Source organism: Carassius carassius, chromosome 9 (assembly GCF_963082965.1).
Source record: "Carassius carassius chromosome 9, fCarCar2.1, whole genome shotgun sequence".
Classification (NCBI taxonomy): Eukaryota; Metazoa; Chordata; class Actinopteri; order Cypriniformes; family Cyprinidae; genus Carassius; species Carassius carassius.
The window spans coordinates 9085635-9113187 of NC_081763.1; the positions used below are offsets into that span (position 1 = coordinate 9085635).

At 39.5% G+C, this 27553-nt stretch overlaps 1 protein-coding gene and 1 long non-coding RNA gene across 3 annotated transcripts; both read right to left on the reverse strand.

Moving 5' to 3' along the window:
* Nucleotides 1-29: 29 nt before the first annotated feature.
* LOC132148868 (xylosyltransferase 2-like) lies at nt 30-27124 on the reverse strand. 2 transcript variants are annotated; one of them, XM_059557621.1, is made up of 11 exons: nt 26943-27124; nt 12342-12861; nt 12073-12248; nt 8433-8635; nt 5973-6053; nt 4354-4570; nt 3967-4143; nt 3484-3740; nt 2565-2760; nt 2007-2340; nt 30-1287 (listed from the first exon to the last, which is right to left on the reverse strand). In XM_059557621.1, exons 1-11 carry the CDS (start codon nt 27072-27074, stop codon nt 968-970), a joined length of 2613 nt encoding a protein of 870 aa, XP_059413604.1. In that variant the 5' UTR covers nt 27075-27124; the 3' UTR covers nt 30-967. The 2 variants fall into 2 exon arrangements, with proteins under 2 accessions (XP_059413604.1, XP_059413603.1); XM_059557620.1 differs by having other exon boundaries at nt 30-1290; nt 26943-27121.
* Nucleotides 24207-25500, reverse strand: LOC132148869 (uncharacterized). Its single transcript, XR_009434972.1, has 2 exons — nt 25216-25500; nt 24207-25120 (listed from the first exon to the last, which is right to left on the reverse strand). It is a non-coding gene; the product is annotated as an uncharacterized LOC132148869 (long non-coding RNA).
* Nucleotides 27125-27553: the final 429 nt, after the last annotated feature.

Below are 27553 nucleotides of genomic sequence, written 5' to 3' on the forward strand. Positions count from 1 at the left end.
TTCCACAGAAGACAAAAGTTAACTTCAACAAAGAGTGTAAGAAGACCAGAATTAAGCATGACATACTTTTACACGGTATATGTATGACCTACAGCTCATGGACTGATCTTCAGTAGGATCACGTACAGGTTTTTCATACTTTGCGATTTTGTGCGGCTGATAAAACTTTGCAGGAATGGATGAAAGAAGGTCCTCCAGATAGGGTGTTTTTCAACTCAAAGGACATTCATCTTAAAAAAAACAAAAAGTCACAGTATCACAAAACCCAGATTCCTGTTTCCTGACAAATGGCTTTCGTTAGTGTGTTTTTTTGCCGTGTACGATGATTCCATGCAGCGCTGAAACTCGTTAAGTGAACGAATGTGTCAATCCACTGGCAGAAATTTGTGATGATTCTACAAGCTCCGCCTCCTCTGCTGAGACTCAGCCAATCAGAAGGGAGCTTTGTTTTACAGTAAAGTGCACTTCTTCAATCTGCTTCTGAAGTTTTGATATTAATGCTTCAAAATAAGCATAGCGATACAGCCAGAGGACTCCAGCGACTATCCTCCAACAGTTTCAAATACCAATTTTGGCCACTGTTTTACCGAGGAAAATAATGTGCACAGTTTTTTTTTTTGTAACAAAAAGACTAAAAGTGTAAAATCGTTGAGATTTGGGTCTTTGTATCACAGACCCACACTGTAAACTATGTGCTAATAAGACTCTGAACCTCGTAACAAAGTATTTACATGACATCTGAACATTAAATTTATAAAAGCAAGACTTGCATGTCCATGTCAGGCAGTCTTCTTGTGCAAATTTAAACGTTTTCTCTGGTAGATTCACCCTCAACCATTTCCCGTCTTCAAACAGAAGGTGCCTTGATTTAGTAATGGGATGGTCTGAAAGACCACAACTCGTAAACATCACTCTTGTGGACTGTTCCTCAGAGCCTTCGCTGCTCCATTTGTTTGAGCTTGCAAGGCTACCTAATGCGACCATCTTTTTTGACTGGCCCCAGTTCTGATTTGGGGTCAGGGGACAAGGAACTCCAAGAGGTCTTGGTGCAGAGTCCTATGATGTGACAGGAGGAGGTCTGCTCTGAGCAAATGTCTCCCGTGACCCAGAAAGCCCCCACAGAGCTGTCCACCCAGGCCTCCAGTGGCTTCCCCACCAGAGAGGTCTTCTTCTGCGCCTCCTGAAGGACAGGCTCGCTGGGTGGCAGCTTCAACACTTGGGCGAGCTGCTGGAAGCTTTGCTCCAAATACACGTTACCTGGAGGACCTGCGTGTACCCAGCCGTGGTCTTCTGGAGAGAAGAGAAGAGAAGAGAAGAGAAGAGAAGAGAAGAGAAGAGAAGAGAAGAGAAGAGAAGAGAAGAGAAGAGAAGAGAAGAGAAGAGCAGAGAAGAGAAGAGAAGAGAAGAGATGGGCATACAGTCAGACAGATAAAGTTCAGCAGCCTGTGGATATTTATTTGCATTCAGAATAAAACAGGAAGCAATAATCTTCAATAGTCTTAAATGCGGTCTTAAACGCGATACATCTATAACATTTAGATATTTATTACATATATATGACAATACATATTGTTTACATCAAAATGTTGATCCTTTATGAAATATATTGGGCAAATAACAGGAGCATTATCCACTAGTAACAATGTTGCTTACAATATTATATTATTTGATATAATTCAATATTTAAATAAAATCTAAATATATAGATAAAATACTGTTCCAAAGTTTGGGGTCAGTACAATTTAATTTTTTATAAATGCCTTTTTTTTTTATTTAGCAAGGATGCATTAAATTGATCAAAAGTGGCAGTAGAGGCATTTACAGTGTTGCAAAAGATTTCAATTTCAAATAAATGTTACTCATCATTCATCAAAGAATCTTGAAAAAATGTATCATGGTTTCCACAAGAATATTTACCAGGATGTTTTCAACATTAATAAGAGATGTTTATTCGAATAGAAAATGGTTATTTTAAATTGTAATGACATTACACGTTGATGTCTCACCTGTGCGCAGGGGCTCACGTCCCTTGAAGGCCAGAGGCATGACCAGAAATCGAGCTTCTGCTACACGCTGCCACAACCGCAGCACACGCACCGTCCAAACTCCAGGCCTGAGGGGGCGCTGAAGGGGTGGCTTGTATTGCGTAAACTCTGCCTCAACGTCTATGCTGATGTCATAGGAGGCTGCTACTATGTTTGCTGGGTCAATCCACACTATGGTGGCTGTCAGGTTGGGTCCACGAGCCCACTTCTGAACTGCCACCGGCTCATCCAGAGGTCCCATCACTCCGCCAAAGTTACGGAAGATTCGCTCCTTTGGGTCCCACTCAGTTCCGACCTAGTACAAAACAGCATGCACAAAATGAACTACAGAACATATTAACTCTGTTTTCTAAATGCAGAAGTGTATCTTATTGTAATTATACAAAAAGCAAAAAATATTGACTTTGTAATGTTTAATTAAAAATGTAAGAACTGGATCTTCTGGTAAAACAATAGACTTCAATGTGGTGACATATAGTTCTTCAATTATTTTGTCCACTTAAACCTGGATCTTCTCACCTCAAGGTGTTTGAGGCGCTCAAACTCATGAAGGTTGTGTTCCAGCTGCAGTGTTGCTTGAGGAACAGCCCACACCTCCAGCATCTCATGGGACCCGGTCACCACATTCTGCACCTCCTGCCTGACCAGATAACCCTGGAAACGGTCATCATAAAAATACAGGTGCACTGAGACAGGGTAGCCAATAGGTTCAAACCTGTGGGTATAAAAAAAAATCATCAAATTAATCATCTGATGACTGGACTGGAGGAATGGATGCATGGACTGGATGGGTTGGGATGAATGGATGAATGCTGATGGAGGGACAGATTGGGATAGAAAGATTGGGATGGATGGATGATTGGGATAGAAGGTGGATTTTGATGAAGGGATGGAGTGGATAAATGGACAGATGGGTTGGGATGAAGGGATGGATTTTGATGGGTGATGATTGGGATAGAAAGACTGGGATGGATGGATGATTGGGATGGAAGGTGGCTTTTGATGAAGAGATGGACTGGATAAATGGATGGATGGGTTGGGATGAAGGGATGGATGGACTGGGATGGAAGGATGGATTGGGATAAAGATTATGATGAATTGAATAGATGGATGGATGGGTTGGAATGGAGGGGTGGTTTGGCATAGAAAGACGGATGGATTGGATACATGGATGGAAGAAAGGATGGATTTTGATGGGGGATGGACTTTTGAAGGGGGATGTATTAGATAGATGGATGGACTTGGGATGGAAGGAAGGATTTTGACAGAAAGATTGGGATGGTTTGAATGGATTGATTGGGAATGGAGAGATCGATTTAAGCAATGGCTGTGAGGGATGGATGAAGGGACTGACTGGAAGAATTCATGGATTGTGGTAGGCTGGATGGATTAAGTGGATTGAATTGGGATGGATGGATTGGACGGATGTGTCTGTCACCTGCAGGTCTCAGAACTGCTTTGAGTGATCTCCTGCTTATGGAGGCCAAGTCTAAAGAAGGAGGAGTATGCCGTGAGGGCCACATCATTGAGGGACAAGACCCCATCAGCCTGCTCGAACAGGCTCTCCCAGTACGCTTTCAGTGCCACTGTGCCCGGAGGGTACTGGCCATACAGATGGTTGTCCAGGATCTCAATAGCTTCCTGGTTCACAGTGGACTCAAACTTACGGGCGAAGAACGTAGGCCGTGTTAGTTGCTATCATGGGAGGAAAAAAAAGGGTTGAGGTGGTTTCAATGTCCATGATCAGGTGCAGTTTCTATTCAGTTTGCTAAAAAAAGACACTGGTTCACATTCACTAATAATAGCATGCACATTGTTTGTATGCACAGTTAGTGAATGAGATTCACTGTGATTGTTTCAATATAGTATGGCTTCTGACTATATATATATAACTGCAAGGATCACTTAACGGTTCACTGACCTGTATTCTGATGAGGTCTGAGGGTTTGAAGTCATTTGGTGAACAGCCGCACCAGTCCACTATGTGCTTATACTGGCACTTGCAGCCCAACTTCCTGTTCCAGTTGGTCACACGCAGATTATTGTCGACCAAAGTATCGCACATGTGACTGTTTCCCAGCACTGTGTGAAAGAAAGACTGAAAACCAGACAGAGAGGAAGGACACATCACTTAATGTTTACAGCTTACTGCTGTTCCAATTAGATACAATTACCATGGAGTATCACATCAACAGACTTATCAATTTATGATTCAACCAGATTTAATACCCAACAATAACAGTGATTCATCGTGTTTCTTCAAATGGGTCATTTCAACTTTTATGATTTAATTTTATTAGTCCAGTACCTCAGCAGGCAGAAGAGCGTAGGTGTAAAACAGCTTGAGCCCTGTCACTAGCTCGTCTTGTGAGTTTACCACATACTCCACAAACTTGTGCGTGAGGGAGAACCAGTCCGAGCCTCCTGACACCTCCAGCCCCTCAGGGATGGAGCGCTCGCCCAGACGCCACATGTGGTTGTCACATTCGTGGAACAGGCGGTCCAAACCCTGCTTCTTAATGAACCTACGTGACAGGAGAGAGCAGGATGTTGACTGATGTCATGATAAACACTTTCACCACTGCATTATTTGAGGCATGTCAACAGCGTCAAGACGGTGTAACTATCCTGAAATCATAATGAGTGACAGAAGGAGTCTCATTAAAAGGCTGAAATTCCTGAATCGAAAGAGAAAACTTTATAAAAATAGTTTGGAAGAGTCTTTTATATTGAGCTCCAATTCCAAATCATTGTGGTAGACTGCATGGCAAGGTCAGTACAGGTGTTTTTATATTTAATGTTACAAACCTTAAATCTACAATATTCACTACTCAAGTATTAAATATTTTAAGTAAAGAATAAGTTTGAAAAGGTTACTTCATTACACCACTTGTCAATAAAAAAAAAATTCTGAATGTATAAGAGAAACATGAAAACAACGATTACGTTTCTTATAATTATACAATTGAAAAACCTCATTTTCTTTACATTGTCTCTGACATTATTAATTATCATTCACTTGAGTATATTGCAATTATTCTCACAATAATTGTTCTGGTGATATTCACTATCATTCAGTGAGGTCAATGAGGTTAACCTGCTTAACAAGGCTGCATTTATTTGATGAAAATACAGTAAAAACTGTAAAAATATTATTAAAATTAAAAACAGATATTTTCTATCATATGTTAAAATATAATATATTCCTGTGATGTTAAAGCTGAATTTTCAGCATCATTACTCCAGTCTTCAGTCACATGATCCTTCTAATATCATTCTAATACACTGATTTGATACTCAAGAAACATTTTTTATTACTATCAATGTTGAAAACAATTGTCCGGCTTCATGATTTTTGTGGAAACTGTGATGGATTTTATTCAAAATTATTTGATGAATATATATATATATATATATATATAACAGCATTTAAAACAGAAACTTTTGGTAACAATGTCTTTATTGTAAATTTTTATCAATTTAATGTGTCCTTGCTGAATAAAAATATTAAATTCTTTCGAAAAAGATTTAATTGTCGTGCATAATTAAGGCAACATTAGGAACAGGAAAATGATTTTAATGCATACAGTTTGGACACTAAGTTTCCTACAGGTCATGCCATTAGACTGGTTTGGCAATCCTTCCTCGCCTAATGATTCGAGTATTAAAGCATCAAGAACTGCTTCAATAGCAAAACAAGCGCTAGAGTTTGACTTATTCTGTGAATCAGTTAGAATCATTTAAATGAATGAATTCATAACTCTGATCCAAAAGAAAAAAAATCGAATTTGCATAATCCCAGCCCACAAACAAAGTAGGTAAACTATGATTGAGCTGTCATTTCCGGCATCCCAAGAAGCAGATAGTATATGAGAACCAGTAACCTGACCTGGAATAACCTCGGAGTTGAAAGGGAAATGAGTTTACCTTGCGTTCTCTCTGCCGTGAGACTTGAGGAAGTTCTTGTCACGGTTCTGGGACAGAAAAGCCACAAGTTCATTGTTGGTCCTGTTTTAGATGACAGTGAGAGAGGAGAGAAGAGATGTGTCAGAAACCCAGCACTGACTGCAGGGTGTTGTGGGTGAAGTCTTCATCTGTAAGGAATTAGCTGCTGCAGACAGGACTTGGTCGGTATCAACATCTACACGTGCATCAGGCCATGTACACCAATTTGGATTATTCAGCTTGCATTAAAAAAGAAAAAAATCAACACAGAACATAGACAGGCATTATCCAAATGCGTACCTTGTGATGTGTGGCATCACGGAAGTGGGATTAACACTATTGGCTTTACAACTTTGCAGATAATTTACATACACAGACAGCTATTTTACACACTGCGTGAGAGGCAGCATTCGAAATGGCTTAATAGGGGCACTTTAAATCAGTATCAACCAATCACAAATTTTTTCAGTGACCTTACTGCAATGCATTCTGGGATAGCCTGTTCCACGAAGATAGCACTGAAGGCATCATCCTAACAATCTTTTGGAATGGCTTCATCTACTAACTGACTAGTCCAGGGTTCCCCAAACGGGAGTTCGCTGAGGGGTCGTGAGGGAATTGTGAGTTGGTGAAAAGCGAATAATTAATAGAATCGAATGTAAAATTTATGAATTAATGAATTAAAAACACTAAATCGCAATATACCCAAGTGGGAAATCACTTCAGCTTTTGAAAGTCATATGTAATTACAGTTATACAATTAATTTATACAAATAAATATATTTGGCACACAAAATGAGATGGCAGAGATGGCACTTAATTATTTAATTACCTAAAATATATTTTTGTGAGTCATATGGATAAGAAACAAAATAAAGGTTAAGTAATAAGACATTTAATTTTTTTGGATAAATAATCTCTCTTCAAATACCATATAGGGTTATGAGAATCAAAACAGTCCTGGATCAAGCTTTGATCTCTGCAAACCAATCAATAACTTTAATGAAATGTTTTTTTGTTTAATAATACTGTAAAGCTTCTTTATTTAAGGCTAATCTATTGCATAAAGTACTAAATAAATAAATGTGACGTGCCTGTACTCTACTGGAGTACTGAACTACAGAGCTCATCCAAACATCCACATCTCCATAATCAGATGCCTTCTCACCGCTGTCAGTTTTTGATGTGTTTATTTTGTTATTGAAAGGAAAGGACGTATTTACATATTTAGTACATCCAGACGTGCTCAGTGGCCTCCGGTTTGGCTGTGTTTACCCTGAAGCACTGCCGCTGCTTCTTCTTTATTTAATTACCTAAGGGAAGGGGAAGTCGTGGCCTAATGGTTAGAGAGTCGGACTCCCAATCGAAAGGTTGTGAGTTCGAGTCCCGGGCTGGCAGGAATTGTAGGTGGGGGGAGTGCATGTACAGTTCTCTCTCCACCTTCAATACCACGACTTAGGTGCCCTTGAGCAAGGCATTGAACCCCCAACTGCTCCCCGGGCGCCGCAGCATAAATGGCTGCCCACTGCTCCGGGTGTGTGTTCACAGTGTGTGATGTGGTCAATGGGTCACCATACTTGGCTGAATGTCACGTCACTCACTTTTGTTTTGGCTTTATGCTGTAAATTTCTATTCACAAAGATGTTGGAAAATATTCACGTTAATAGAGCACATCACGTTCCCAATAGGGCTGAAACGTTTAGTCAACATTGACAACGTCGATTTAAATTTGTTGACAATATTTTTTTTTATTTTTGTCAAGTAGTCGTTTTATGTCATATGACCTAATGTAAGAGCCTGCAATAACGCTGTTTGACATGTGTGGCGCTGTAGCGCAAGACTAATTCAGCTCTCCCTGATGCAATTCAAGAGAAGAAGTGACGTGAAGTGAAAGTGACATTCAGCCAAGTATGGTGACCCATACTCAGAATTTGTGCTCTGCATTTAACCCATCCGAAGTGCACACACACAGAGCAGTGAACACACACACACACTGTGAACACACACCCGGAGCAGTGGGTAGCCATTTATGCTGCGGCGCCCGGGGAGCAGTTGGGGGTTCGATGCCTTGCTCAAGGGCACCTAAGTCGTGGTATTGAAGGTGGAGAGAGAACTGTACATGCACTCCCCCCACCCACAATTCCTGCCGGCCCGGGACTCGAACTCACAACCTTTCGATTGGGAGTCCGACTCTCTAACCATTAGGCCACGACTTCCCCAAGCTTGGGTATATGAAATGTTCGAGAGTTTGAACATTAGAAAGCAAACAATTTAAGACATAAATATAAGTATTGTAATTTAGTGTAAAATAAAATGATTGTTATAGTTATTGTTTTTTAAATTAGTTTGGGAACCCCAGGAATAGTCAATTAGTAAGGTCAAGTAGTTAATGTAGATTTTTATTATTTAAGAACTGGTAGAACTGACTAAGATGATGCTGACCTGGTAGGGAAGTCTGTAGCACTGAGGTTGATGAAGAAGTCCCAATTCCAGTCCAACATGGACAGCAGGTCATGCATGCTGCGCAGGTAGGCCTTCAGCAGACTGGCCCCGCCCCAGATGGTGATCATGCGCCAGGGTGTAGCTCTCACGTTGGGGTAGAGCTCCGCTATCTGCAGCACCTCCCAGTGCATGTAGTTTGAACGCTGCAAGGCACAATATAACGGTCTTCACTGATCACCCGTGGTCTTGAACATGGGTATATCATTAAAGAAGGATGATTACTGCAGTTCTAGATGCCATAATGCTTCTGCTGCTGGAAGCAGGAAGATTTCTTGTCAGTAATTCAGTTTAGCTTTGAAAGACTGAAATATAGTGAAACAAATGAATTCAAATGAAACACTAGAATCAGACGAGACCGCCTTATAGAGAGAAAGAGACAGAGCAGATGTTGTGCCAAATCGTATCAGGGTGTGAGTGCTCCTCCAGCAACAGGCCGGCAAACTCTACACACACATCTTTGTTCTCCAGCTCCTCTAACACTCGAGTTCAAATCAAAACTCAGACGTACAGGGCTGTCTTTAAGGGCCCATTTTGGGTCAAAGTGGCTTTGTGAACTCCACTAGAGGCTGCATGATAAGTTTGGCTTGAACTGGTGTGGTGTGCAGTCTAAAAAACTTGATCATAACCAAATATTCTGGACCGACTGAGCCAACAGCTGAAACCAATGCTAACTTTAAAATGGCAATTATGTGAAATACTAATTACACGGTTGAATTTTAATATGAATGTACACAACCTTTAATTGGTGTGACTTGACAATAACACACAGGCTTCAACAAATGTTAAAATATTGTTTAACTAAACAATTATTACACACGTTAGTATTGAGCAATATTGATTTTAAAGAAACTTAAGAAGTCCTACTTTTCTTATGAGCATATGTGAATTCAAATATTTATTCTGTTTCAAGTGTTTGAATTGTTCCATTGTGTCTGCATAAACAGGAAAAGCAAATGTAAACTGAGTTTGCAGTTGTGTTTGAATTTTGACCTCAACATGCTTCCGAATTCAGTGCGTCAAATGACAGTCAATATTTCAGTCTAGATTTTCAAAAGATTTTCTTTCCTCAGCTGTTTTTTTGATATTTTTTATAGTATAATTCATTTCTCATAGTTGTTTGTTTTGGAATTTATCTTCAGAAAGCAGCTCTCATTCTTCACAAAAATCAATCAATCTGAAACCAGTGTTGGCATTGAAATATTACCGCTTCACACAGAAGCCAATTCAAACCAAACAGCTTTCTGTTGGCCTACACAGCGAATCCACATGACCAACATAAAGGATCAGTCCACTACCAGAATGAAATTTCTGTCATCATTTACTTACTCCCCACTCGTTCCAAACATGTATGAGTTTCTTTCTTTTGTTGACCACAAAAGAAGATATTTTGAAAAATGTTGGGATCAATGGTGGCCATCAACTGTTCAAAATATCATTTTTTTGTGTTCAATAGAAGAAAGGAACTCATACAGGTTTGGAACAAGTGGAGGGTGAGTAAATGGTGACAATTTTAATTCTGGAAGTGAACAAATCCTTTAAACGTGGTGAAATCTGTGTGGGGAAATATTTCACCTTTGTTCAAAACTCCTACTGAAATGACCTGATTTTGTGGCAAAAATGGCTGAAAAACTGTTAATGTGATAGCAGCTTTCCTCATCGAATGGCAAATCATTACTTTCGACTAGTTCCCGACCGATATGGATTTTTTGGGTACCGATATTAGGGAGTAAAAAAAAACATTGCAGATACCGATATATCAGCCAATATTCTTTATGTATATTATAGTACAGTGCCAGTCAAAAATTTGGACACTTTGCCATTCGTGTGTCCAAATATTTGACTGGTACTATATATAGAATACAGTATATACATAAACAGAATATATATACATAAACACATTTTTTTGCAATGATCACTCAAATGTGGTGATCAAACACTTATAATGGCATGACAGGGATATGTAATGTAGCCAGGGCATTTAAAAATTTAACAAACTTAACTATCCAAAAATTAGTCTGACATCAGTGCACTGAACATTAAAGTTTAAGTTTATTCAACTTTAAAACAATTAAATTCCATACATTTTATTCCGTTAAAGTGTATTTCACTTCGGAACATTCATTCACAGATTTGCGCTACTGTCTACACACAGACAAAACTTACTAGAAAAGTGTGAAAAAAATATAGCGGAGCACGAGGCACAAAGTAATTCGGAGTTAGTTGTAACACACATGGTTTTAATATTTATTTTACCATAGTAAAATTTGAATTCTGGCTTAAATATTTTTATATCAGTTTTTAACTATTCATTTAATATGAGACAAATCTGCTATTATTTTAATCTCCGATCTGTTATTTATTATTTGTAAAACTGTGTTACAATGTGCTATAATATGACATTAGTGATGTAATTTACACTATTTACTTGAATTTTATTGAGACACAATGAGAAACAGGTGAATAAAGTCAATGTTTAATAATAATAATTTCAGGACATGTAAAGCATTTTTGCTCATGTGTGCCGTCCCAAGCATGGTTGCAATGTGTTCAATGTCAAACTCCAAAATCAGTTTATTAATTTTTTTCATTCGATCAGAAAAGATTTTAAGCTGTCATATGGTCAAGTTACAACATGCCCCTCAGATGTTACATGTTGTCACATTTAACTTACATTTTTTTTAGGGTAAATAAAGAAAAACGTATACACTGTAATTATGAAACAAAGCGACATTTGTACTAGACAAGTGTGAAATTACTGTGGATAAATTTTTTTTTAATATTCTGAGCATCATGTAGATTTACACAAACTGAGAAAGTAAAAGTGTTACTTTGTGCTCCATTCTCTCCTACGGCTGTAAATAAATACAATATAAATTCACGTCTCACGCACTTTAATGCCTTTTAAATGGAACGTTCCCTTAGAACTGGAATCATGGCAGAATTTCATGTGAAGTCCACTTTGCAGGGCACTTACAGTCAAATTAGACAATGCTTGAATGCTGCCTGAACAAGAAACCCGAACGGAAAGTGTTGACTGGTGTCACTATCTTGCGAACGCGCCTGCAGATCTCCACCAAATTTGGGGATCCCTTCAGCTCGAGGAGCCCTCTCGAGTGCCACCCTCCATGCACCCGTACCCCCCGTGTGAAAATATTCAATTCTAAAATACACCATTATAATAAAAACTTGGCACACTTTGATATAAACCATCCCAACACACAATAAACAGAATGGGGGAACAAGTGATGCTTCATTGCCCTTGTAGCACGCACAAGTTACGATTTACGATTCACCAACAGAAGGGTCCCAAAAAAGGTAGGGTACGGTTAACTTTTTGGAACCAAATCACAACTTAAGACAACTTAAATGGAAATAACTGCGAACTGTACAGTCCTGGGCTGTGTTTCCCAAAAGCATTGTAAGCTTAAGTTGATTGTAGCTCCATTGGTTTCAATGGGTCAACGATGTATTTAAGTTTACGATGCTTTTGGGAAATGCAGCCCTGAACTGTACCGCTCGGTGGAAATGAGCTATTAGATACTCAAACAAATCCTGCACAAAATTGTGTTTTCTAACTTACCTTGTCCACATGGATGTAATAAAAGTGGTCTTTGTGATAGATGGCTTTGAGGAGACGTTTCAACTGTCGGACTGCTTGTCCATGAACCACCAGCATAAAAACCACCCTTACTGGGTTTTCTACCTTGGAGAGGTCGATGTTGGCAAAATCTGTGTGCTGGAGGGCACTGGAGATCACTAAATACAGACAGGGAGAACACAAACAAACTCTACATGTCTATTAACTTTCAAGCATGACCGGATGATATGATGGTTGAAGAATTGCATTACCATGCTGTGGGCAAAACTGAGGCAGAGACTGAGGCATGAGGTGTCCCTCTTGGTGCTGGCATACGATGTTAGCGATCTCCTGTCTGCACTGCCGCGAACCCGCGCGGTGGAGGGCAGACAAGGCGTCCTTGCCCGAGATTTCACATTTGGGTACAAAGTCACTGCTTGGGACTTGAGGAGCACCCTCAACGCTGCCAGGTTCTCCTGGTGCTACTAGATGGATTTTTGTCATTTCCCCTGCCCGCGACTCGCTGAAGTTACGGCTACTTGAGGGATCATAAAGGGCGACTTTTTCAACTGCCACTCCAACTTTTGGCCCCCCAAGACTCTTGACCTTCAAAGAGGGCTTGTTTCTCCATCTAGACCCCCTTCTGATGATGGTGGTGATGGCAGGTTGATCCTGGCGTTGCCTTGCCTGGCCGTGGTTCGCCCCAGACAGGGCGTTTTGCCTCTCAACAGCCACAGGGTCCATCTTCTCCTGTCCATTGTGGTCGGGCAACTTTGACCGCCTGTGTTGCCGCTGAGAAGGAAACAGAGTAAATAAATCAGAGTTGTGATACTGAATCCCTCCACATCAGTGCAAATGAGAAAAAAGGACCAAACTTTATTCTCAAAGGAGGAAGTGAGTTTTAGAACAGACGGATGATTCACACTCCGAGAACAAACTTGCTGACGCTTCTGGGAGCACAGCAGTACAATATGTTTGCTTTGTTTCTCATTTGTGGTTTCCCTGGCTCCAGTTGTGGCTATTTTTAGCATCGTTTAGTGGCAGGAATCAGAGGAAGCAGAGATCCGTAATGAGGATAGTGACTCACAGGAGGAGGTTTGGGTGAGAGCTCGGCCAACACAGAAAAACACTCAATGCCATTATCTTAAAGCACTAACAGTGGCATATTTTAGGAGCATTAAGATTTACTGCATTAAGCAAGAGTTAGGTGTTTCACTGTGGGAAATCATCTGCTGAGGTGCAAAGCTCCTGTGTGATGGGAGCCTGAACTGAGCGCTGACACGTCAGTGTTTTAAACAGTCTGCTCCTTGATTTATTAAACGATTTCACACATGCTATAAAGGTCCATTAAAATGATCCTAGAATTTACTGTATAGTATTTACTGGTGGTTATGTGGTGTACTCAATTTATAAACAAATCTCTAATAATTTCAGCACCACTCAAAATGTTCACATTATTTATATCTAATATATTTTACAAAAAAAAAATGTGCAGGTAAATATTATGGTTGTTACTAGTCTCCGGTAACAATTGTAATCAATCTTGATTTTAATGAACTGATATTGATTCTTAAATCCCAAGATCGATCTTTTAGTCTATGCTGTTTTCAGTTTATGCATAAACAAAACATTATTTGTAGCACGGCTCCAATCCAAAAATCTAATTAAACATTGTTCTTCATTACGATTAATTTCCAATACTCAGCCATAGTAATTATTGCTTTTTATTACAATGTATTGATATAAATGAAAATATTTAAATTACAATCACTTTTCCTTGTATTATATTTGATGTCCTAACTATTTTAAAACTATATGCCTACAATAGTTTGCTTGGTTAAAAACAAATACAAAAGACTGAGATATACGTGGGTCAGACATGAGACGTAATCAAATTAAATTTACAAAACTGATTTAAAAAGGTACAATTTGTAAGATTTTGCAGTAAAATATCCAAAAACCACTAGGCTAGTGTTATATATTTTGTCCAGCTGATTACTAATAATATCTCAATATGTTTTCAACTACTTGTAAATCATGAGAAAATTCCCATTCTAAACAGTGACACGGGGCAGTGCAGTCGCCTGTCAATGACGTTAGTTACCCTTTGTTACCGCCTTTACTGACGTAGAAACCACATGACAACAGTGTTGTGGACAAATGCGGAAGTAGTGTCTAGCGTCCAGCAAACCACTAGCTAAATAAGTTCCTTATTTACTTCTTGCACGTTTTCTGGTGGATTGCGTTACTTATTTATGGAACATAATTACTGTTTACCATCTGCGGCTGGTTCTGTCGATGAGGACAGCTCCCGTAAACAATATCGGTGTTGCATTTTCTAGATGGAGAGAGCTTCGCGACAAACTTCAACTAGACAGAGATGCCGATCTCGCTTGTGTTTTACTCGACAGGTGAGTTGTTTTGATTCGTATCTTTACAGAAAACGTATGCTATTATAACGATCAACAAGATTAGTATTATGGGGCATACACGCCAAATGTGGGGCATCGCGTCTCTAGACCCGCGCGAGGACGCGTCTGATCCACAGTCTGATCGCGTCTTTGCATTGACTTTGTATGTAATCGACTCGCTCAAATTGTTGAACTCGCGTTTTCTATGTATGCCCAATTATTGTGTTTGAATGTACATGAGTGTATATATTTGTTGAACAAGTGGTAATCGTTTTCATATCATCTGATTGATGGCCGTCAGCGATGGGTAGAAGACAACAAATCCCATCATTCCACACTCCTTCTTAATGTCATCAAACCACGCGATTGTTATTGTTTTTGTAGTGTGCCCTCTAGTGGCAAATCCTACAACCTGTTCCTATAAAATACATAAAAAGCACACTGAATGCAAATGTCCCTTTAAAGGTCCCTTTCTTCTTGATCCCATGTTTTAAACTTTAGTTAGTGTGTAATGTTGTTGTTAGAGTACAAATAATATCTGTAAAATTCTAAAGCTCAAAGTTCAATGCCAAGCGAGATATTTTATTTAACAGAATTTGCCTACAACGAATGACCCGTTTGGACTACAGCCCTCTAGTTCCTGCAGTAATGACGTCACTAAAACAGTTTTTTGACTAACCTCCGCCCACATGAATACACAAAAAGGGGGCGTGGTCTTGTTGCGCTCCGACGGAGAAGGAAGAGCTGCGTTTGTGTTTGTCGCTATGTCGTCGAAACGCTGTTATTTTCATCTCGGAGTCCAATCATCTTTGTTTGGGCTTCCCAGGGACGTTGTACTTGGGAGATTAATGGTTACAATTTATGTTTAACTCGGTTCCTGAAAATTATAATCCACATGCAAAACTATGTGCAGCACATTTTGCTGAGGACAGCTTCCTCAATCTTAATCAGTTTAATGCCGGATTCGCAAAAAGATTATTCTTGAAAGATGAAGCAGTTCCCTCTTTGTCTGGAGAAGGCGTTGTTTATGGACCACAACCAGTAAGTGTATTTTATTATTTAAGTCGGTGCGTTTAACAGTTTCTGTAACTTACTACACAAAGGGCAACGCTGTTTATCTTAAGCTGGTGTCGAATCACAACACAGGAACCGCTGGCACAATCACAACTCGTTACGTATTTCTGAAGGAGGGACTTTATAGAACAAGGAAGTCATCAGCCCGTTTTTATGACAGTGAAAACAGCGATATACAGATAGGTGAATTGTGTTTTTTTACACGCGAAACATGAACATGTTATATTGCACACTGTAAACACAAAGCTTCAAAAAAGCGCAAAAAACGGGACCTTTAATGTTTCAAATAACTTTTGTAAAAAGTGTGTATATAAATAATGTTCCATTCTCATACAGATTAAAAGATAAATTTTTGTAAAAATGAAACAATGTAATTATTCTGACCTGTAGAAGAAAGTTGACACCGTACTGATGTTTAAGTTGTTACTATGGCAGTTGATGTACACATACCAGACGCAGTCTGAACAAACAGATCTCATCACATGCGGAATGACAGTGTGAACAATGAGTCCTAAACACTGTTGTGTGCAGAGCGATCCAAACCTAAGAGCAGCATGAGAAAAGCCTTATCAGCACACCTGCCAGTGATATTCCAGTGCTGATCACAAACAAAATGACTTGAGGCATGTGGCCACGTGGCCTTCCATTTTCACACAATCCCAAACAAGTCCAGATGAGCTCATGTGTAATGATCAACACGAGTCCCATAATAACGTGAAAATAAGATCAGATCAAGCACAGCTCTTGTTAAGGTCCTTGCACACAAATTCCAAACCTTTTGCACATTAAAAAATAAATATGACCTCACGTTGTGCCACTCACATTTACAAACTACCTCCGAAACTGACATCCATCTTAAAAAAAAATTTGAATCGGGGTCAATTTTCTGTTTTCCACATCCATAGCATTGACTCAATGTGAGGTCGTATTTATTTATTAATGTGCGAAAATTTCGAATAAGAATTTCGGATTCTGTGTGCAATGACCTTAACAGTAAGAGCTGTGCTTGCTCTGATCTTATTTTCACGTTGGAGAAAATAACGTGAGAAGATAACATGAAACTGCACAAAATTTGTCTAGTGCACACGGTTCCTACGTTGTTTCTAAATGATTTGTTTCTTCTTCGTTTTTTATGCATACCAAGACATGTAATCATTTAAGTAATTGTGTGTACCAGAATGGAAAGTCCTGCATTTGTTCCAATGCAAGTAGAGGAAATCACTCACTTATGCTACTAAATTTGGTGCTAGGTGACAAAATATCTGTATTTAGCCATTGGCTAATAAGTTATGGTTGAACTTGGTGTCCGCACTTTGAGAAAAAAAAATCTAACTTTGTTTAATACCTGCAAATAATCTATAGTCCTACAATGCTATTATTATCAGAGCATGTGAGCCGAGTATAGCATCACGAAAGGGTAGCGTCATTTTACCAGCATTGTCTAATACAGCTGTACTACACCGTGTTACAGCACAGTAGCACTTTTGCAAACAGGAGCAAGTATACTACATAGAATTTCCTGTCGGTGCGTTATTTGAGCAGACTTTGCTTTTTCCTTTAAGCATGAGTTATACACGAGTGGAGCGTTCACATGGGCCATGAGCAACTCAACAGAACGCACTATAAACGCATAATATTGAGCAGAGCATCACACCGTGCAGTGAAGACGGAGGGAGAGTGAAACCTGTGCGCTGAACACTGCTGGGCAATACAGCACACCATTTATTTTCGGCCATATTTTCTTGCAGCCAAAAGTTAGTGCATTAACTAATGTTTACTAATGTGACTTTATTGTAAAGTGTTAACCATTGTTCTTTATAATTCATTTGCACTTTAATATGCAAAATGTTCTATGCAAAAAAAAAAAGAGTTATTTTTGCTCTGAAAAAAAAACAAATATACATGTTATAATAAAAAATTTATTTGCAATTTATTTCAATATCGTGATAATATTGTGTACTGTGAAATATCGTATACCTTTAAATATTTTGTAACATGATAAAAGCTTCAGCGTTGATCGCAACGTGAAAATTTAATTGACCGTCATATGCGTAGCCCAGATATTAGGGCTGCACGATAAATCGCGATTAATACATAATCTAATACAAAATCTTGCATAAATCACCCCTTTCTAATGCAATTATGATACCGCAAAGGTTGCAATTAAGTTTTTATGCGGAGCTTGTCCGTGAAGCATGGATCTTTGATCAGTAGGAAGTGCTGCTCCGTCTGAAATCACTACAAGTTTGACTCCCTTATAATGAGCATTTGTAAAAGCAATACTCGTCATACATCATCATTAAAAAAATATACTTTATTAATATGAAAATACCTGTGAAGGCTTAATGAACAGTGATAGAAAGATGCCCATAGGCATATTTGGAGTTGCTGCGCGAGAGCGCCTTCTGGCTTTTAGATGCAGCAGCATTCAAACATACTTTACTGACAAACTGCGCATCAATGTTTTTTTTTTTTTATTGTGTGTGGTTTATTTTTGATTTATCATGCAGCCCCACCAGATATACTTTTTCCACTTTCAGCTCTGTCTCATGCACACCTGGGTGTGCTAGCTTGGCTAGCGTCACATGGACAGTTGCGGGATGTGGGCAAAGTATACTTTGGGCTATAAAGACAAGCTTCTATCATTGCCAAAAGAAGAATGTATTTGTAAAACAAACAAACTGAAAAAGACTACAAAAAACACATCCAGTCCTGTGGTAAGACAAAAAAAAGCTAACCACAACTTCGCAAGGCATGCTGATGTGGTACTGGAAGTATGTAATGGGAGGAATAAAAAGCAATTCCCAGCACTTTGTGCTATAGCACATAACACAGCAAGTCTGGGTCTATGCCACACGTCTGCTGCTGCCCACACACAAAAACAATGGACTGTGGGAAGAGGAGAGCCAGCCAGTGACCAGCAGCTCTAGACCAGTGTCAAAACACATAGCACCAGTGGGCCTCATTATCAGGAGCTGTTTGGACTTTCAAGCTCAGTCATTTCAAAGTAAACCTACAGCTGTTTTGAAACACAGTGAGTTGCCTATCTAGACAGTATTGACTCATTCAGAAAGCTGAAGGCTGTTTCACAAGAAAGGCAGTATTGTGGAGAAGACAATCCCAGAATACACCGCAGTGAGCTCAGTAAAATAGATTATTAATGGACAGAGTATAAAATTATTAAAAATATGATAAATATAGCTTTTATTTATAAATAGTAATACAATTAAATGTTTTAGATATTCATAAGTCATTCAATGCTGAAAAGTACTACACAAATAGGGCAATATAACTGTAATTGGTCAATTTAATTTCCCCAATATTTGAGTGCTGTGTAGACTGTACTGGACTGTTTGTGTGCTGCCAACATAGTATTTTATGCCCACAAGATTGCACAAAACATACAGCATAAAGTGGAGCATTAAACAACATCTCACAGCTGACAATTAGGTGAATGCTGTCTGCACAGTGCCTCTCACCAAAGTTTACTTCATACACTCAAAATAACCCACAAACAGGGAAGTTTGTTGTCATAAATGAGCCCACATTGGATACAATTTACACATTAAGTATGGAACAAACTAATTAATCTAGGAAAATTTTAAGCTAAAATGGCTGGCCATACCTAATGTCCCATTAAATGCATCCTCTGTGGCGGTGGAGAAACCATGACATAAAATGGGCTAATGGCACAATACAGCTGTGTCCACTGTCCTATTTGCCAAGTTCAAAAGTCTACGAAAAGACTTGCACTAAAAAATAAATGTTTTCAAAATTTGGCTTTAGGGAAGTACATCATTTTTCAAGGCCTTAGGTATGTTTTACCACATAATCTGTGGCAGCCAAGAAACCATGCCGCGAAATGGGCTGATGGTGCAATAGGCGGCTCAGTTTAATGATTTCTCATGTGCACATCAAAGTCTGTATATTTTTTTTATTTAGCAAGGTCCTTTTAGAGGCTCAGTAAGTTGTAATAGAAAATTGTGCGAAGAAACCCAAAATGCTTAAATCCTGCATTTTTGTATAATGAAAAAGTGCACTTTAAAGGGATAGTTCACCCAAAAATGAAAATTATGTCATTAATGACTCACCCTCATGTCGTTCCACACCCAAAAGTTAAGATATTTTAGATTTAGTCCGAGAGCTTTCTGTTCCTCCATTGAAAACCTATGTACGGTATACTGTCCATGTCTGTTGTGAGCGTGTTCACTGCAGTGTAGTGATATCTAGTTCACGAACGAATTACTAGATGTAACCGGATCTTCTTGAACCAGTTCACCAAATCAAACTGAATCATTTTAAACGGTTCGCGTCTCCAATACGCATTAATCCACAAATGACTTAAGCGGTTAACTTGTTTAATGTGGCTGACACTCCCTCTGAGTTTAAACAAACCAATATCCCGGAGTAATTCATGCACTCAAACAGTACACTGACTGAACTGCTGTGAAGAGAGAACTGAAGATGAACACCGAGCCGAGCCAGATAATGACTTGTTCTCGAGTGAAGAACCGGTTGCATCGGTTTTCGGATCACCAGTAGTTCTTTCTGACAGTTCGATTCAATAAACCGGTTGAAGAAAACGGTTCACCGGTTCTTTTGCACTCGACGTAATGACATTTGCGATGATTGCCCTTCATTCAAGCCTTAGGTTTACCCGCGCTCATAACATTAGCACAGAATCAGTTCAGAATCAATCACCAAAAGAAACAGTTAGGTTCAGATCCGCAGTGTGTCGATCTGCTTCACGTTGAATCACACATGCGCAGTATCATCAGCTCCTCGGTTCTTGAAACGAGTTAATCGTTTGTTCGTATCTGGCTCAGCTCGGTGTTCATCTTCAGTTCTCTCTTCACAGCAGTTCAGTCAGTGTACTGTTTGAGTAAATGAATTGCTTTATTTTAACTCTTTCCGATTCTTTCCGGAAAAAGCAGAGCTCCTGGAGGCGTGCCGTGAGCAGAGCTATAATACTGATGTTTCGTGTTGTTTCCATTAACATATATTCACTTATGTGCTGATTTACAACAAAATACAGAAATCTGATGTAATTGTACTTACATGAATGGGGTCTTTTATCACAGGGACAGCTCCATGTTTTAATAGCAAACGATGTGCAAATCCAGCGTCACCTTGGGGGGGTACAATGGTGTTTCGTGTATTCAGAGTTGTTCACAGTGTTAAAGAGATGCAGTCTTATGCTAAACATGGCCAAAGTTTTAAAAAATAATTTAGAAGAAAGACTTTCTGAATGAATTTCTGTGCAGAAAATCTTACTTCCAGGTTGGTACAAGTTTCGGCAGTTTTTTTTCAATCATTGACATATGACGTAGACGAGAACGGAAGTCCTTATATGAGCATTTCTCCTGGAAAAGCGTGCCCACGCACACATTGGCCAGAGGAAAGTCGACTGCGCTGCATAGGATTTGTTCGAGAATGCCTCCAAATAAGTGCATTTTTGGATGTGAGGGAAAGTTTTCCGTGTTCAGCTTCCCCAAGAACCCAGCGTTACATGAACAGTGGATGCAGTTTGTTTTTCCGGGGCAGCAACGGAGTGTATCAAGTGTGTTTGTGTGTTCTGATCATTTGAGTGACAAATGTTTTATAAAACAAGGCCCAAGGCGACGCTGGATTCGCACATCGTTTGCAATTTGTATGATAAAATCCATTAATAAAAACATTCATGAATGTATTTATATATTAGTATATACACTATAACATTAAAATACATTTCTTTTAAATCAATAGCATATTTTTTTAATAAGGCAACAGCATATGGTAGATTCGATAGGACAAAACAAATACAGTGCAGCACGAAGCACTTGCATTATGCACATCTGGTGTGCAGAATGATGCACTTGAAGTAACAAAGTTTTGTGAACGAATCATTCGATTTAACCGGTTCTTCTTGAACCAGTTCACCGAATCGAACTGAATCGTTTGAAACGGTTCGTGTCTCCAATAAGCATTAATCCACAAATTACTTAAGCTGTGAACTTGTTTTGATACCTTTCGCAAGACATTGCATTGTTTCATACTTTTCATCTTCAGAAAGATCTTTCTTTCTCACCAAATTTCATGAGAACTGTGACTTGCTTAATAATGTGGAACCACCTCTTTAAGTAGGGTTTCCATTTATCTACAAGACCTGGAAAACTATTGACCAAACCAGTCTGAGACTGATACCAGTTACCTGAAACGATGTGAAAAACAACACAAACAAAAATATGACTCTATACTGTACCGAAATCCTATTGATATGTCACTTGAATAATAATTTGGAACATGGTGTATGTAAAGGATTTGCAACTGATGATTCAAACGCGAATGTAAAGTAGTGCTTATTGTTTGTCGGTTCTCCGATCACAAATGCAGACATGATTTAATGTTTATGTGATGCGATGCGATGCAACGTGTAAAAAGACAGTGTAAGTCAGTGGTTCTCAATTTCAGTCCTCGCGCCCCCCTGCTCTGCACATTTTGTAAGATTCTCTTATCACTTCAGACGTTTGTTCTATTCAAACATAAATGCCCTGCGAAGTGGACAATGTATATGTTCCATTCAAAGTGCATTGAAATGTGAATTTAAATTGTATTTATTTACAGAGGTATATGATGTCACACTTGTCCGTGTATGAAGACATTGCGCAGCGTGAATGAATGTTTCAAAGTGAGGTAAACTTCAACAGATTTCCCCTGCTCCAATGTGAACATGGATAATGCACAGAGCTCACTTCTAATGAGCTGATTATCTGAAGAGCTGTGGGCGCGAGGACTGGAACTGAGAACTGCTGGCATAGATGAAAGTTACCTGGCAGAGACAAATTTAAGCAGACTAAATGACTGAAAGTCCTACGTCAAAACTTTTGGCCATGACTGTACATCGCCAGGTTGTGACATGGCAAAGGACTATAGTACTTAGATTAGGCACCAGTGTCTCAAATTTATTCATGAGACTGAGTTTTCGTATCCTATGTGAAGAAACTGTAAGATTGTACAGTAGTTACAGTAGTACAGTAACCCACTTGGGGTTTGCTTCTGTGGTGAAAAAGTCTGGGTACGTTTGCATGGCTTTCCCCACGATACTGCCTGGGATAGGGCAGTTCACTGGCCATCAACTACCGACCAACAGTTTGTTTGCAGCAAGCATATTTCTCATGAGGAAAAGAGAAATGTTGGAATTTGGCCTTGTTCATCAATACAGTTTGGTGAGTGAGCGAAAAGTACAGAACTTTTTTTGTGCATAATTATTTTCAAATATTTATACATTATGCACACACAATAAGTGTCTATAAACAACTATATTTATAATAATAATAACTGTATATGAACAGTTTTTTTATGGAATTACGATTAATACAATTTATGCAACAGGGCATTCAGTCACAGATGGTTATCAGTGTATATCATTGGATTTTAACTTGGCTTTTCCTCACGTTATCGTGAGTCGGTATTCATAGTTTTCAGTCACGTGACCTGTGCGGTGACCTGGGGGGCATAACAATGGGCCAACATGGCAGCGAACACTAGGCTCTATACTTTAGATCAAGGTGGTTCGTTACAGCCCGATTAGACAGAACACGCTTTTCAGGTTTGAAAACGTGAGGTACACCGCACTGCTTTTTTTATTTATTTAAAACAGAGCAGTGCACTGCAGTTTTTTTTTTATGTTGCTACGCATCCACTGAATGTGCTGTCCTGTGCTAAAACTCAAGGCGCCCAGTAGCACATAAACAGCACACAAAGGGCTCACTGTCAATAGAAAACAATTAAATGCACCTCTCACTGCAAAAAACGCATTCTGTCCGATCGGGGTCTAATGCGCCCTTTTAGGAGATGAAGAACAAGAAATTCTTCATTATTTAAGCAATGGTGAGTGCTTATTAAACTCTAACTAGCTATCTAGCATTAATCCATGGGGTGGTAATTCCGGGGTCATTTAAGTCAACGTTGTAGGGGAGTGATTTTATAGGTTAACACAATCTAATCATTACTTTTTTTCCAATGTCAGGTAAATCATTCCTACATCTTAAACTTCCCCAGAGACAGACTGGGTTGCTGTAGAGGAGGAGGGTCTGGTGCAACTCCGCCATTGCAACTGTATGGCAGGTTTAGGAGAGGTGTGTTCACATGTAGGTGCTATGCTGCGAACAAACTGCACTGCATGCACAGATGAAGCTTGTTCCTTGAATGAGCCTAGTTTGGCAGCCATTAGGGCTGTAGGGTATGCAGCAGGGAGCCAGAAAGCTTTGACAAAGGCCCAGAGAAAGAGATGGGTGTGGTGACCATCCCCAGCCAAGCCTTCCCTCCAAACCCCAGATGAATGCACGGCACTGAGCATGACAGTAAAGTAGTCGAGGAGTACACCAAGATGATATGTCCAGAAATGCATTATTTCAGAGCTGCTTGCAAAAGTATTTAAAGCTCTTATTCTATCAACATCATTCGACCAAACCATCTGAAGACAAAGGCTGTTACTGTGGGGAGCCTGTCCCGCATAAAGAAGACACACTTGAGTGTAAATCAGGGATCTGTGAAATACTGTACATTCACAAAAGTTGTTTAAAACTTGACACCACCCATTTAACAATGTCGAGTTGGAAATGCAGCGACTGTAAGCGGAAGAAAGAGAGAAAAAAACCCAGAACACAGTACAAATTTGAAGCTTTTTATTTAACAGAATAATATATATTTATATTATACGTGGTTTCATTCACAGATTTGACATCAAATTTGTTTTTAAGATTAAAAATATGAATGAATACTGATGCAAGACTTCGTTTGGACTCCAACTCAACAGGACCCAGTGGCTTTTTCCCCTTTAGTAAAAGTTGGGATCTTGAAGACCACCACATCAAACCCTCTATCAGCCAGTATCACATCTCCTGGGTTGTCGTGATCTAAAAATCAAGTTTCAGTCAAGTATTTCTCTGTTGTTCTGCCATCAGATATAAAAGAAACTGTTCCTTGTGGTGTTATGCCAATTGGGTATTAAGAGCAGGCCAGTGTTCTCGCTCTTAGGTCTCAAAAGCAGTCAATAATGCAGGCACATCTGCAAAAGACTAGTCTGAATATCATAGGCACTTCTCGATTTGGCCAAAACACAAACATTTAACAATTAAATCATGGTCCGAAATGTTCTGCTGGCAGTTGGAATTGAGATCTTAAATACACAAATCAGCAATTTGTACATTTTCAGCCTCATAAGAGTAAACAGCAGTTGCTGGAAAGAAGAGTTTGTACCAGTCTGCAAAAATGATACGACAAATCACTTGCAGCTTGGAGTGGGTGAAACCAAGGGATTCCAGTCACTGGTTTTACTTTTTTTATTGTCTTTTTCAAAAGCCAGTTCATCGAACGTTGCTGATTTAATGATGTCTTTCATCTTTTGGTTTTCCCTCCCTAAGGGCATTACATTCACTCTCCAATCTTTCAATCTCTTCCTTGTCAGCTCAGCACCTCAGGTTTCTTCTGAACCCTCTTGTTCTTCATTCTGTCATACGTGTCCTTTCACTCTTTCTCCCTCTTCCTCTTCTTTGTGGCTGGTGTGTGAGAGGACCAACGGATCCCTGTAAGGAGACAACGAGTTGACTGCATCAGCCCACAACAACAAACCATAAGACGACGTGATTTATAGCTAAAAATAGTGTTTACGTGAGCTTACCCTTGATGAAGATTTCACTGCAAATACAAGTGTACTTTCGGTTAATGGCACAAATTCCTCCTTTCTGGGTTTTCTTTTTCGGCTAGGATTCTGTAGAAGCCTAGCCCTGGTTTGTCTCCTCGTCAGTTAGTTGGTAGTTTTCACGTGACGTCACACACTCATAGGAACGCCCACCTGGAGGGAAAGCTTTCCTCCACTGACCAGCAGTTATTTTTACACGGATTGCATTGGGTAGTAATGTAGTAAAACGTAGATATTAAAAGGTGAAATTAAGTAAACACTTTATTGATGATGTGTATTTTGTACAGGCAAGCAGATGAACCTAGAATATAAACGCAGCTGGCAAAGTTTCACGTTAAATGGTTTCCCATAGAAAACCATTATAAAGAAAACACTAAACCATTAAGCGGACTGCGTTCATATTCCGGCCTCATCTGCTTGCCTATCATTAATAAAGTGATTACTGAGTTTGATCTTTTAATATTACCGTTTTAAATATATTAAAGCACTTGGAAGTGTTTTTAAAACATTTGTCGCACTGTTTAATGATTGTGGGTGCTTAATATGGATTGCAACTGGCCGAAACTTGCGTTTTGTTCACATACCATTGTTTTATTCTTTTGAAAGATGTTTTAACTATTTGTGGCTGTGAAACAGATGGAAAATTGTTAGGCTTGTGGTGCAGTACTATGGATGTTCTGTCCTCCAGGTCTTCGAGACGGTCACATGACTGAAAGCTATCAATTGCACAACAACCATCAATGGGCCACTGACAGATGACCTCCCCAATCTTTCTCCCCTGCCACACCCATTTAAGTCTTTTTTTCTTTTCTTTTTTTAAGAGGCCCCATTGCGCTTCAGGCGTCCCAAGTTCAAGTCCCGGCTTGAAGACTTCTTGAGGGAACCAGATGTGGTTGTTCTAATACGGCAGTGGTTTATAAACCGGCGCAGCACCTCACGTTTCGTACCTGACACACCCTTCTTGGGTCTTGCCGTCTCGTCTAATGTGCGGATGAATCAGGTGTGATAGAGGAAGTGTGCAGTGCTGGGGCTGCTCGGTTTGGAAAACCACTGTACTACGGCATCACTGAGAAAAACCCCTATCTGAAGCTTTTATTTTCAGTTGTGTATAGCAGGCATTTTTGTCTCAAAAGCCTAGTGAGCAACCTACGAGGCTCAGAAAGTGTTGTCTAGGTTGTACAATTCATACTAGGCCTATACTGTATTTCTCAATAAGGTTGCAGTTCAATAGACAGAGGTTCAGTAGATTCTCAACACAGTGAAGCCCGAGAATGTATGCATGTAAATTACCTGATTATAAGACTATGATGTTTAAACGCACGGTCTATGTATGTAGATATCTAGGTTTTAATCCAAAGAGGCCAAAAACGCTACTTTAGTAATTTAGACAGCCACTTAGTTATGACTGTTATGGGTGAAGTCGGTCCAGGTAAAAGCCGATGCCGGTTAAAACAAACCCCTCTCGACAACACAACACTTGATCAAAACAACTGAAGTGTGTTTTGTATAAGTTACTATAACCCTCTCTGGAAAAATGCATCACATGCGTTTGTTTACACTCGACGACGCTATTACTGGAGTAACACTTCAACTAATGTGTCTTACTAACGGCTTTAGCTTAGCCTAGCAAGCTATCGTAAACCCACGGATCAAACAGCGTCACTGAAGCCCGGAGAACATATTCACCCGCGTGAAACAGCACCTACCTCGGCCTCTCCCTCCTCCAGACTCCGCAGGCTCCATACCACCAGCCCCTGGATCAACAGGATCGTTAAACCGGTCGCGATTGCGAGTTTGTATCGTCTGAGGAGCTTCTGCACACGGGTGCTCGCGACCATCTTTCCCCCGTGAATCTTGACGCTTATGGCAGCGACTGCCAGCGAGTCGCGTCAGCAGTGAGTGACTCGCTCGGAGGGAGTCGACTCTAAGAATCGAACTGTGAACCGACCAGCGCCCTGGGAAGCATTGTGGTTTAGAATCTTTTAACCAAGTGATTCAGATTCAATTGAATCAAACTGTGAGTCAGTTTTTTATTGAACACAATGTCAACACATTCAATACAATTACAACAACAACAACAACAAATACAACCGTTTTCATATCCTAGGGGGAGATGTAAACAATATTATAGGGATACATTAAAGAATGCACAAGCGCCCAAAATTCGACTAGCTTTTTGTTTCTACGAGGGCAATATAGAATATAATGCTTCACTTCATTTTTAAATGCTATAAAACATGGATTTCCCCCCCTGAAAATGTACATTTGCGAATATGAAATTTACCAGTTTAATTTTTTTACAACGTTTTAACTTTAG

Excerpts from the sequence above, each read along its gene's own strand:
- LOC132148868 (XM_059557620.1), bottom strand. The coding sequence starts at position 27,074 with ATGGTCGCGAGCACCCGTGTGCAGAAGCTCCTCAGACGATACAAACTC. Across the intron at positions 12,249-12,341 it reads TCAGTTTTGCCCACAGCATG|TGATCTCCAGTGCCCTCCAG; the intron begins GTAATGCAATTC and ends GTCTGTATTTAG. Across the intron at positions 3,741-3,966 it reads CAGACCTCATCAGAATACAG|CAACTAACACGGCCTACGTT; the intron begins GTCAGTGAACCG and ends CTCCCATGATAG.